The sequence below is a fragment of the Leucopleurus acutus genome, assembly GCF_964270905.1.
Source record: "Leucopleurus acutus genome assembly, chromosome: 11".
Taxonomy (NCBI): Eukaryota; Metazoa; Chordata; class Mammalia; order Artiodactyla; family Delphinidae; genus Leucopleurus; species Leucopleurus acutus.
Genome location: NC_139152.1, coordinates 17,556,014 through 17,568,448, shown reverse-complemented (window position 1 = coordinate 17,568,448; position 12,435 = coordinate 17,556,014). Strand labels below are relative to the sequence as shown.

Sequence of the window (12,435 nt, the reverse complement as noted above, 5' to 3'; positions counted from 1 at the left end):
GTTTTGGTATCAGGATAATGCTAGCCTCGTAGAATGAGTTTGGAAGTGTTCCCTTCTCTTCTATGTTTTATAAGAGTTTGAGAAAGACTAGTGTTAATTCTTCTTTAAATTTTTGGTAGAATTCACCAGTGTAGCCATCTGGTCCTGGACTTTTGTTTGTTGGGAGGTTTTTGATTACTGATTCAATCTCCTTACTAGTGGTTTTTCTGTTCAGATTTTCTATTTCTTAATGATTTAGTTTTGATAGGTTTTAGTAGGAATTTATCTGTTTCTTCTGAGTTGTCGAATTTGTTGATATATAATTGTTTACGATAGTGTCTTATAATTGTATTTTCATAGTATCAGTTGTTATGTCTCCTTTTTCATTTCTGATTCTATTTATATGAGTCTTCTCTCTTTTTTCTCGTTGAGTATGGCTAACAAGTTGGTCTATTTTGTTTATCTTTTCAAAAAACCAGCGCTTAGTTTCATTGATCTTTTCTATTGTCTTTTTAGTCTCTATTTCTTTTATTTCCATTCTGATCTTTGTTATTTTCTTCCTTCTGCTAATTTTGGGCCTAGTTTGTTCTTCCTATTTTAGTTCCTTGAGGTGTAAAGCTAGGTTGTTTATTTGAGATCTTTCTTGTTTCTTAATGTAGATGTTTTTTGCTATGAACTTCCCTCTTAGAACTGCTCTTGCTGCTTCTTGTAAGTTTTGGTATGTTGTATTTCCACTTTCACTTGTCTCAAGACATCGTAAAATTTCTCTTTCTTCATGTGTATCTCAACTAGCGTGACTACAACTAAATGCCTCCCAAAAGGCCTGTTCTTTTTCCTTCTGTCTTGTAACTGGGAATCACTATTTGCCCTGTTGCTGTGCGCAATCAAAAACTTTTTTTTTTCTTGATCAAAAACTTTTGATTTGCTTCCCTTCTCCATGTCTTTCCCTCTTCCTCCCCATTCTCCCAAGCAATTTCCCCTTCAATCTTCCCTATCTTAGAAAATCACTTAATAACCACTCACACATTTACTCAAGCCAAAGTTTTAGCGAATCTGTTTAGTCAGGGTCTAGTCAGAAGACAAAAGCCATACCAGTTATTTGAACACAGAGAATTTACATTACATTATGTAAAGAATTGTTAACTAAGTAAAAAGTGATTATAAGCAGCTAACTGAAAAAAGGAAAAGAAAACTAACGTATCATGGAGGTAAAAGCTAGAAGAAGCAACTACCATCCCTAGGGCTGGGGGAACAGGAAGAAAAGGTTGGGATTGACGCGATTTAAAAACCTAGAGGAGGGGCCTTGTGGAGCTGATGCTCAGACCTATGGGAGGCCCAGCTCCCTGGTGCTGGTGTCTGTGGAGGCAGAGATAGGGTGGACCTGTGATGAAGTCAGTTCTCCAAAGCTTAGAAAACTGCCAGCTGTACTCAGCTGCTGCTAAGTGGTGGATAAACCTTGCTGGGGCGACATTCCCGAGAACACCAGCAAACACACAGGAGGCAAACTGGAAGGAGCAGCACTCTTCTTCCTCCCCCAGCCTTGCACTTTGTGCTTCCAGGGCCAGCTGGCAAAGCAGAGATTCCCCACTCCAACGCCACAAAGCGGAGTCTAGAAGGGTGGAGTTGGAGCTGAGAACGAGTAACTTCATGGTGGCACATTGTCCTTGACTTATCCTACCTCTGCAGATCCGGTCCACCACCAAGTCCTGTCACCTCCACCTCTAAGTTGAATCTCAAGCTTGTCCACTTCTCTTTGTCTGTACTGCTATTTCTTAAGTCCAGCTGGGCTCCTTTCCACCAGTCTACTACACTAGCTCCCTAGCTGGTCTCTGTTCCAGTCTTACCCTTTTACAGTTCATCCTTCACCCAGCAACCAAATCAAATCATGTTACTTCCCTCCCTAAACTACCCAGCAGATTCTCTTTGTACTTAGAATAAAATCTACATTCTTAACTGGGGTCCCTAAGACCATATGTGATCTGTCCCCCGTTTGTCTCTGCCCCATTTCCCCTCACATGTTATACTCCAGCTACAATAAGGTTATCATGATGACCACTTACCATGCCCTGATAATCAGATACTTATTGGTTTACTCCTTGCATTGTCTGATTTCTTTGCTTGAATTGTAGTTCCGTTTGCATAGCACCTTTGCCTTGTTCTCACTTTATCTCTGGTGCCTAGGTCTCTAGGTGCTTGGCACATAGTTAAAAGTGTTCAACATATGCCAGGTGATGAATGGATGAATCTTGGACTCTTCCCCCACCCTCCCCCCACCATATCCCAATAGTCACTAGGACCTATGGGGTTCCAGTTCATGTATTTCAGTCTTTTCTTTCTGATTTATCCTCAGTGTCATGCCTTATTTCATATTCACTGTTTTTAGTTTTCCAGTCTGTCATTGCCACCTTTTAACTTGTCTCCCTTTCTTCAGCCTTTTGCTTTACTCCAGCCCATCCTTCACACTTCCACCAAAAGACGATTCCTGAAACATAGACTGTGTCCTTTATCTGCTTGAAAAATCACACGACTCCTCATTTCCTATAGGGCAAAGTTCTAGCTCCTTAGAATCAACCAACTCTTCAGTTCATAGTTTTACTTGAACCTGCCTTTTTTTTTTTTTTTTTTTTTTGCAGTACGCGGGCCTCGAACCCGCATCCCCTGCATTGGCAGGCGGACTCTCAACCACTGTGTCACCAGGGAAGCCCCTTGAACCTGCCTTTTGATACTCTTTGGAGTAACAGTATCAGTCAGGGTTTGGGTAGGGAAGCCGAACTCTTATGAATATTAAGGGATAAGGGATTTATTTTAGGAAGCAGACCTTGCACAATTGTGGGAGGAGCTGGGGAAGGAAGGTCTGGAGGGGGAGAGTTGGAGGGTCAGAGAAAAGTCACTGACTAGTCCTGGAGCACTGGTGTGGGAGGACCAACCAGAGCTTGTAGGGAAATCTGCAACTGGCATGGCCATTGCCAGAGGGGCTGCAAGGGGGAGCTCAGGCGAAGTCTCTGGTTAGTTTCCTCTGAGTAGCCGTCACCCCCGTGGGTCTGCTGCCAGGCATCTAGGGGGCCGGTGTTGATCAGCGAAGCCTACAGCTGGGAAGAAGAGCTGAAGGAGGAATGGGGAAGAACTGGAACAGGCTGGCATTTGTCCACCATCCTATCTGCCGGGAAGGCCCTTCAGAGTGTAGCAGCTGCTTCTCTCCTGCCTCCCAGGCCTTACACAGGTTCCTCTTCTGGTCCAGCTGTAACTTGGAACCATCCAGGGAATAGAGTAGAGTTCCCAGCCGACTGGGGTTGACAGTAGGTCCATCCAGCACAGCACCCTGTGGTCTAGCCCCTCTGAACTGTTTGCTGATACCTGAACCTGCCGAGTGATTTCATGCCAGTGTGTTCGCCGCACGTGTGCATGCTGCTTCCTCTGCCTGGTGTTTTCTTCTTCTTCCCTTCCTCCCGAGCTTCCGCTGGATTCTTCCAGACCCAACTCAGATCTTACCTCCCTTGAAGCTTTCACAACTTCCCAAGCAGTTACTTTCTGTTCCGTTTTCATACGAGTCCTCTACCTTAGCATTGAGCCATCTCTCCCACATTTCTTTTTCACTTTTCTCCAAATAGTTTAAGTACTTAAGGGTGTACTCATAGACAACTTCTCTAGTGACTTAGATGTGTCTAATAAGTATGAGCCCAGAACGGCTTTCCTGAAGTGGGTTTTATAAAAACCAGTGCCCTCACCAATACCTGTGGTAGATACCTGTGGTAGAAGGGTTTCGACTGATGGCCTTTTTCTCTCTCGTCAGTTGCCATAGATTCAAACACTATGGCTCCTCCCACTCTGCCTCTTGAATCCACTGTTCAGCAGGTATAGACCAGTGCTCAGCTGATTGGAAATGTTGTGGTATTCCCTACCGAAGACACCTATGGCCAAGAAGTGTTTCTGAAGAACCAGTTAAAAGTAGAGTAAAGCCTGTCTTATCACCAAGGCTAGGCAGCAACCACAGCTTAGATATAGATGGCTGTGGAAGTAAAATTGCAGTCATCTTGATCTGCAGCATGTTAGAAGATGTAATTTACTCCTTAAAGGATAGCAAGAGGGCTACTTTGTTTTTTGGGTTTTTTTTCCAGATTACAAGGCCCTTGGTATTTTGAAGCGGCAGTTCCCCAATGCATCGCTAATTGGGCTGACTGCAACTGCGACCAGCCATGTTTTGAAGGATGCTCAGAAAATACTGTGTGTTGAAAAGTGTTTTACTTTTACAGCTTCTTTTAATCGGCCAAATCTCTATTATGAGGTATGTAACTTTTATGTCAATTTATTATTTATTTATTTATTTATTTTGTGGTACGCTCCGGACATGCAGGCTCAGCGGCCATGGCTTACGGGCCCAGCCGCTCCGCGGCATGTGGGATCTTCCCGGACCGGGGCACGAACCCGTGTCCCCTGCATCGGCAGGCGGACTCTCAACCACTGCGCCACCAGGGAAGCCCTATGTCAATTTATTTTGTGAAGGATTTCAGAAGAAAGGTTACTTTTTCATTACGTCTATTTACGTCACAGTTAATTATGTTTAAAAGTTTAAAAAAAATCAAGTGAGTATAAGCAGACTTATTAAAGAATGCTTTCTTCGTATATCTCCTGTGCTATTTAATTCTTTGCTCGGTTAGGTAGAAAACACTGCCTCATTAAATTTGCGTACACGCTTTCTTATGCAAGGATGGAGAGAAAGCATGTATTGATACTAAGGACCCTAATGACATCTCTATAGAAATTATGAAATAATGCAAAAATTAATATACCATTAAAGATTTGCTAATACTCCCTATTTAGATTTTATTTGATATACAACCTTGCAAGGTAAATAACCTCACAGCTGTTTTTACTTTCCAGTCCTTTTAAGGATAGACTTAATATTTTTCTGAGCTCTTACTGACTAGTTGTTTCTGCCATGGTTTATGTTTTTACAAAAGTAGCATCAGAAAATTTTAAAAGTCTCTGTCTTTACAAGTTATTCACTGCTTCTGTGCCTCCTCATCTCTGGTAAACTCAAAAATAAGGATCAAGAAGCATCTGGGAGGTGATAGGGTCAGATGGGCGAGTGAAAGAGTAATAGAAAAAAACACCATGCCCAAGAAAGAGCAGCGCCTTGAAAGTTGTAAGTAAACGACCGCATGAATGGTACTCATTAATTTACTTTTTAATAAGTTAACTTTTTTTTTAGGTTCGGCAGAAGCCCTCAAACACTGAAGATTTTATTGAGGATATTGTAAAGCTCATTAATGGAAGATACAAGGGGCAATCAGGTAATATAGACACAAACCAAGTTTGAAGACTGAGAGAGAACTTTCCAAAAGTAGCACGTTATTTACACTAATACACTGAGAAAAAGATTAGCACCAGAAATATTAATGCATGGCAGAAGAACTTGAAAATATCATGATAAAATTAATTTGCTTGGTGATCTTAGAAATCAGGTGTGGCATTTGCTAATTACACAGATTATAAGAGTCATAAAACTGATTTATTTTTGCTTATTTACACTTAATTGCGTTAAAGAGTGGACCTAATGACATAATGTTAATTATCAACAGCACATATTTAGTAAGTATCCACTGTGTATAAGATTGAAGGTTAACCAGTGATTTTCTAAAGGGATGTAAACTATAGTTCCTTATAGTAAAGGACACATTAAAGAAACAAACAGTACATACTGAATGAGCTAAGTATAGATGGAGTTGAGAGTGTGTATAACATGTGTTCCAGGATTAATGTAGAGACAAGTGTTACTAAAGCAAAGAGTTGGTATTAAAGTAGCACTTCAAAACTGTTCTGTGGATTTTCAGGAGATATTAATAGGGGCCATGGGTAAAAGGAGTTCCAGGGTCAAATAAGTTTGAGAAAGGCTGCAGCTGTTTATTCCTCCTGCAGAGTCACAGGGTGTATCAGCACCTTAGAAATTCTGACCAGCCCTGCAAACAAAGAGACACATGTGTTTGTCTAACTTTGTTAACCTTCCCAAACTTATTTGCACATGAAACTCTTTTCTCATAGCATGCTTGTTAACATCTTGTGGAGCTGTGGGGCATCAGTTTGAGAAAGACTATGTAGTGGGAGATAAAGTTGGAGAGAGAACTGAGATAATGGGAACCCAAACTGGTGGCTCCAGGCTTGTTACTGCTCTGGAGCGAGTTGGTGATCAGACCTTGAATTACACTGAAAAATCAGTATGTGTTCAGGGCCTTGGAATTTTTCATAATTCTTATTTTCCCCCATGCATTGTAATTATCAGCCTCTTCAGTGTGTGAGTTAAAAATTTTCTAGGAATGTACTATATATATCTAACCATTTCTTTTACTACAGGAATAATATATTGCTTTTCTCAGAAAGACTCTGAGCAAGTTACAGTTAGTTTACAGAAACTGGGGATTCCTGCAGGGGCATACCATGCCAATATGGAACCAGAAGATAAGACCAAGGTTCATAGAAGATGGTCAGCTAATGAAATTCAGGTTAAGTAACAGATCTTCAATAGAAGCCTAATTCACCTTTGAATGTATTTTAACTTGACTTAATATGTAAAATGTTAACACATTTTAGGTGGTAGTGGCAACAGTTGCATTTGGTATGGGAATTGATAAACCAGATGTGAGGTTTGTTATTCATCATTCAATGAGTAAATCCATGGAAAATTATTACCAAGAGAGTGGACGTGCAGGTACGTGTAACTCACATCCAGAAATAATTTTTTTTAATGCTTATTTATTTGGCTGCGTCAGGTCTTAGTTGCAGTGTGTGGGCTCTTTCATGGTGCGCAGGCTTCTCTCTAGTTGTGGCACGTGGTCTCCAGAGTGCGCAGGCTCAGTAATTGCAGCTCGTGGGCTTAGTTGCCCCACAGCATATGGGATCTTAGTTACCTGACCAGGGATTGAACCCGCATCCCCTGCAATGGAAGGCGGATTCTTAACCACTGGACCACCAGGGAAGTCCCCTAGAAATAAATTTTAAAGAGCTTTAAAAACACTATAAATGATGTTTAATAATACTGTATTTTTAATCTTCTTTATTGGCTAGTATTTTTATAACAAACAATGAAATCTTTTGTAGTTTTATATTTGCCTATGGAGAAATTTTATTTATGTTGTATTGGAGTGTCATGAATTATTTCTTCTCATATTTGCTAAAATAATTTGATGTCCATCTTTGCCTCCTGAGTTTTTAATTAGTGGTTTCAAGTCTATAATTTAAATAACTGGATTACTTATGGACACATTTTTAAGCTAGTAAGGCTGATTATTGATAGATCTCTTAGTCATTTTTTTAAAAATTTGATGGCAGCTGTTACAAATTAACTTTCACAGCTTTGTCTGAAATTTCTAGATATATATTTAGACTACGAAATATTGCCAGCAAATTTTATGTATTATTTTTGCATGTTTGACTTTTTTAAAGTAATTATGCAATCTCAAGATTCTTCCCACTGCAGGTCGAGATGACATGAAAGCAGACTGTATTTTGTATTATGGCTTTGGAGATATATTCAGGATAAGTTCAATGGTGGTGATGGAGAATGTGGGACAACAGAAGCTCTATGAGATGGTGTCATACTGCCAAAACATAAGCAAGTAAGCACGCACCTTTTTGTCACTTTTGTCAATTAAAGACAAGCACAGTATGAAAGCACATGACATTACTTTTTTTTTTTTTTTGTCGGTCCGCGGGCCTCTCACTGTTGTGGCCTCTCCCGTTGCGGAGCACAGGCTCCAGACGCGCAGGCTCAGCAGCCGTGGCTCACGGGCCTAGCTGCTCTGCGGCATGTGGGATCTTCCCAGACTGGGGTACGAACCCGTGTCCCCTGCATTGGCAGGCGGACTCTCAACCACTGCGCCACCAGGGAAGCCCATGACATTACTTTGAGTCCTTACTCAAGTGAGTAAATACATTAGTGAAACATCAAGTGCAAACCAGTAAAAGCAGATGTCTGAAGGGTGGGAACCAGTACATGAACCTGCAGGATGCCTGAATCTAAGAAAATATATTCTCAGATATAGAGAACAAAGTAGTGGTTACCAGTGGGGAGAGTCGGGGAGGAGCAGTATAGGGGTGGGGGTGTGGGAGGTACTGCAACATGGGGAATATAGCTAATATTTTGTAATAACTGTAAATGGAAAGTAACCTTTAAAAGTTGCATAAAAGTAAAAAAATAAATAGTATCTTAAGTCTAAAAAAAAGAAAAAAGTCATTCTCTGTTTGGGAAGGATAGCTGTTAACTTTTTTCTAAATGTTTGGTAGAATTCACCTGTGAAACCATCTAGTCCTGGTCCTTTGTTTCTTGGAAGTTTTAAAATTACTGATTCAATTTCATTACTGGTAATTGGTCTGTTCATATTACTGGTAATTGGTCTGTTCATATTTTTTACTTCTTCCTCCTTCAGTCTTGGGAGATTGTACATTTCTAGGAATTTGTCCATTTCATCTAGGTTGTTCATTGGCAAATAGTTGTTCATAGTAGTCTCTTTGATCTTTTGTATTTCTGTAGTATTGGTTGTAACTTCTTTTTCATTTCTGATCTTACTGATTTGGGCTCTCTTTTTTTCTTGATGCGTCTGGCTAAAAGTTTATCAATCCTGTTTATCTTTTCACTATACTTAAATAATTAAAAATTATTACTAATAAATGCCAACCATCATCTGTGGCTTCAGCAAATTGAAGTAGTAATTCAGACTACTGATCACAGCTCACCATAACAATAGAATAATATTGGAAAAGTTTGAAACATTGCGAGTATTATCAGATTGTGACACAGAGACATGAAGTGAGCAAATGCTGTTAGAAAAATGGTGCCAATGGACTTGCTCAATGCAGGGTTGCCACAAACCTTCAGTTTGTAAAAAACACAGTATCTGCAGAGCACAGTAAAGCAAATTGCAGTAAAACAAGGTATGCCAGTAGTTGTGAAATACTGAATCTCAGACAATTTTTTAAAAGCAATGTCTATTAACAACATATGGAAAATATTATTATACGTGGTGGGCAGAATAATGGTCACCCAAAGATGTCCACATCTGAATCCCTGGAATCTGTGAGTGTGCTACTTTACATGGCAAGAGGGAATTAAGGTTGCAGTCAGCTGATCTTAAAATAGGGAGATAATCCTGAATTATTTAGGTGGACCCACTATAACCACAAGGGTTCTTAAATGTGGAAGGAGGCATAAGATGTCAGAGTGATGTGAAGACTTGACCCACTCTTGTTGGCTTTGAAGATAGAGGAAAGGGGGCCATGAGCCCAGGAATGCAGGCAGTCTTTAGAGTCTGGAAAGGGCAAGGAAACAGATCCTCCCCAAGAGCCTCCAGGAGAAATCCAACCCTGCTGACACCTTGATTTTAATCCAGTGAGACCCATGTCAGCCTTCTAACCTACAAAAATGTAAGATAATAAGTTTGTGTTGTTTTAAGCCACCAAGTCTGTGGTTATATTATGGCAGCAATAGGAAATTAATACAGTATATAACTCTGTATTTTAAAATAGGGATTCTTAAAACTCTGTTAATTATTTGATAATTTGTATCTCTGATGTTTGCAGCTGTCGCCGTGTGTTGATAGCTCAACATTTTGATGAAGTATGGAGCCCAGAAACATGCAACAAAATGTGTGATAATTGCTGTAAAGAGATTTGTGAGTTGTTTTTTAAATCCTTATAGGCTAATATTTATATGCAGGAATACATGAGGGCAATATTAGACACCCAAAATGGATTTAAAAGAATAAGCAAGGTATGAATAGAATTTCCCAGATTCAAGAGTGACCACACAAAGTTTTGAAACAGAGGCAAAATTAAAAGCCATATGTGTATGCATTTATTTTATGTTGCTACACTGAGGACGTGTTAAATTTTTTTTTTTTTTTTTTTTGTGGTACGCAGGCCTCTCACTGTTGTGGCCTCTCCCGTCGCGGAGCACAGGCTCCGGACGCGCAGGCTCAGCGGCCATGGCTCACAGGCCCAGCCGCTCCGACTGGGGCACGAACCCGTGTCCCCTGCATCGGCAGGCGGACTCTCAACCACTGCGCCACCAGGGAAGCCCGACGTGTTAAATTTTTAAGAAATGAAGGGAAAGGTTTAAAAGCCTTCTGAATAGAAATACTATTTTAAGTAAGAGAACGCTAACCTCTTGTGATAATCTCGGATGCTTTATAGTTACTGATTGGAAAGAGAAATATAGTGTAAAATAGAGACTACAGCGTATCAGTTTTGATCCAGATAATGGCTAACCACTCATAAGACACTAATTTAGCAGTGTGTTGGTGCTGTCTTTTCACTTTTTAAAATCCTGTGTGTATGTGTATTATTGGAAGAGCTGGACTAACCCGTTCCTCGTTGAGTTCTGATGCCTTGATCAGTGAAGGTCACAATTTTAACTCTGCAGCCAGAGAAAATTGTTTGTGTTTATTAGATTATTTTATACTGCCCAAATTAACAAAAGCCTGATACATAGATCGGAGTGTTAGTATCAGTAATTGGGAGTAACTGTCCACGACATTCTTGTCATGAAACTAGAGTCCCTAGGAAGCCATACTGGTTGTCAGAATATTCTTAATGAACACACATCAGGTAACATGAAGAACAGACTGACTCGCCTGTGAACATCACTAAGTATTTGTCATAATCATGTTTGGCCGACACTCTTTGGTTCCTAGAGCATACCCAAAGGCCTTCTGATAACCAGATTATTTTCTTTACATCACTTAAATCTCAGTGTCTTACAGAGACTGTAGCTTAATCTAGTGATAAGAGACTTGAGCAGTAGTCCTAGCTCAGAACATAGAAACAAATCAGTGTTTAGGGTGGCTCGCACTGGGTGAAGACTTATCTTTTAAACTAGTCTAACCACTTAGGACGGCCTATCCTTGCCCTAATTTTGAAATCCCATTCACCTGTAACCATGCCTCTTTCATTACAGCATCTGAAAGAAAGAACATAACAGCGTACTGCAGGGATCTAATCAAGATCCTGAAGCAGGCAGAGGAACTGAAAGAAAAGCTCACTCCACTGAAACTGATCGACTCTTGGATGGGAAAGGGTGCAGCGAAATTGAGAGTAGCAGGTGTTGCTCCACCCGCGCTTCCTCGTGAAGACCTGGAGAAAATTATTGCGCACTTTCTTATACGGCAGTATCTCAAGTATATACAAATCCACTTCTTGCCCTTTCATGTTGTCTTTATGATTCTCATTTTTATAACTGCAGCAGAACAAATGGTTTTGTGGTTGTTTCATAAGAACTTTTAAACGCTATGCAAAATTCACCTAGTAAACAAATTCAAACTTTGATTACTGTATGTCAAAAAAGCACAAAACTAAAATACTTTCTATAAAGATAAACTACATTTTTATACTAAAAAGTTTTATATTTCATATCAATGTTACTTAAAATTATTGCACTTATTTTTTTTTTTATAAATTTCAGTTTGTTGTCTGCAATTTGTCAAAACCTGATCATTGGCCTTTATCTTCTGCAGAGAAGACTACAGTTTTACAGCTTATGCTACCATCTCATATCTGAAAATAGGACCTAAAGCTAATCTTCTGAACAATGAGGAACATGTTATTACAATGCAAGTAAAGAAGCCCATGCAGAGCTGTTTCATGGTAGTTATTAATTTTTAGTTTTTATATATTTGAAAAAGACATTAAAGCCTATGGGATGCTTTTCTTTAACTAGTACTCTCCTGGGTCCAGTGGAGCATAAGAAGAGATTAAGTCAGTTTTCTTCCTGGAATCTGGGTATAGAAGAGAGAAAACCTACTTTTGTGTTCTGTAGAGGTATTGAGTAGAAGAATATAGACTAGGGGTTTCCAACCTTTTGGGATGTGAAGACTCCATTTAATGTCTGATGTTATGAGGCACCCTGCCCTTGCTTGTGGTCACTGTTGGCTGAGAAGTCTGCCTGTGCAGCAGAGGTTGAAAAGCACTGTCACAAACTAACTGCTCTCAAGCCTGCAAAAGCACACCCGGCACCAGTGTGTCTAAGGACATGTCAGGTGTTCTTTATGGTCTTGACAGCACAGCCCCTTCTATTTAAGATGGGGCGCATACTAGAAGAAATTGGAAGATAAAAAACAAGACCACTGGACACTTAATTAAAGAGGTGATACAGAAGGACTATTGAGATTATTAATCTCCTGAGAAAATGGAATAGCTGAATTTTTAACCAGTGTTTGTCTTGCTGTTGTTTTGTAGGCTGAATCACCTCAAAGTTGTCATTCCGAAGGAGCTGATAAAAAGAGGGAAGAAAAAACTCCAAGTAACTTCCAGAAGAAGTCGGAGAACATGCTTCAGCAACCTGATTGTAAGATTACAGGGGCTAAGAAAAGAAAAATTGATAATGCATGAGTTGAGTGCTTCTAAATCTTCTAAGAAAAAGTTTATGCATGTATACACCATTAGTTTTGTAGTTAATCAAAAGTTTAATTT

The 12,435-nt window shown here is 39.9% G+C and overlaps 1 protein-coding gene across 1 annotated transcript in view; it reads left to right on the top strand.

Annotated features, from left to right (window-relative positions):
* RECQL (RecQ like helicase) overlaps positions 1-12,354 on the top strand; it is a gene marked incomplete at its 3' end in the record, with an annotated part of 32,982 nt that extends 20,628 nt beyond the window's left edge. Inside the window, exons 7-15 of the mRNA XM_082849847.1 lie at positions 4,095-4,261; positions 5,189-5,270; positions 6,328-6,476; positions 6,565-6,682; positions 7,451-7,589; positions 9,550-9,641; positions 10,925-11,144; positions 11,481-11,610; positions 12,202-12,354. Coding sequence (XP_082705973.1) covers positions 4,095-4,261; positions 5,189-5,270; positions 6,328-6,476; positions 6,565-6,682; positions 7,451-7,589; positions 9,550-9,641; positions 10,925-11,144; positions 11,481-11,610; positions 12,202-12,354 — 1,250 coding nt within the window. The remainder of the gene's footprint in view (positions 1-4,094; positions 4,262-5,188; positions 5,271-6,327; positions 6,477-6,564; positions 6,683-7,450; positions 7,590-9,549; positions 9,642-10,924; positions 11,145-11,480; positions 11,611-12,201) is intronic.
* Between the last annotated feature and the right edge of the window lie 81 nt (positions 12,355-12,435).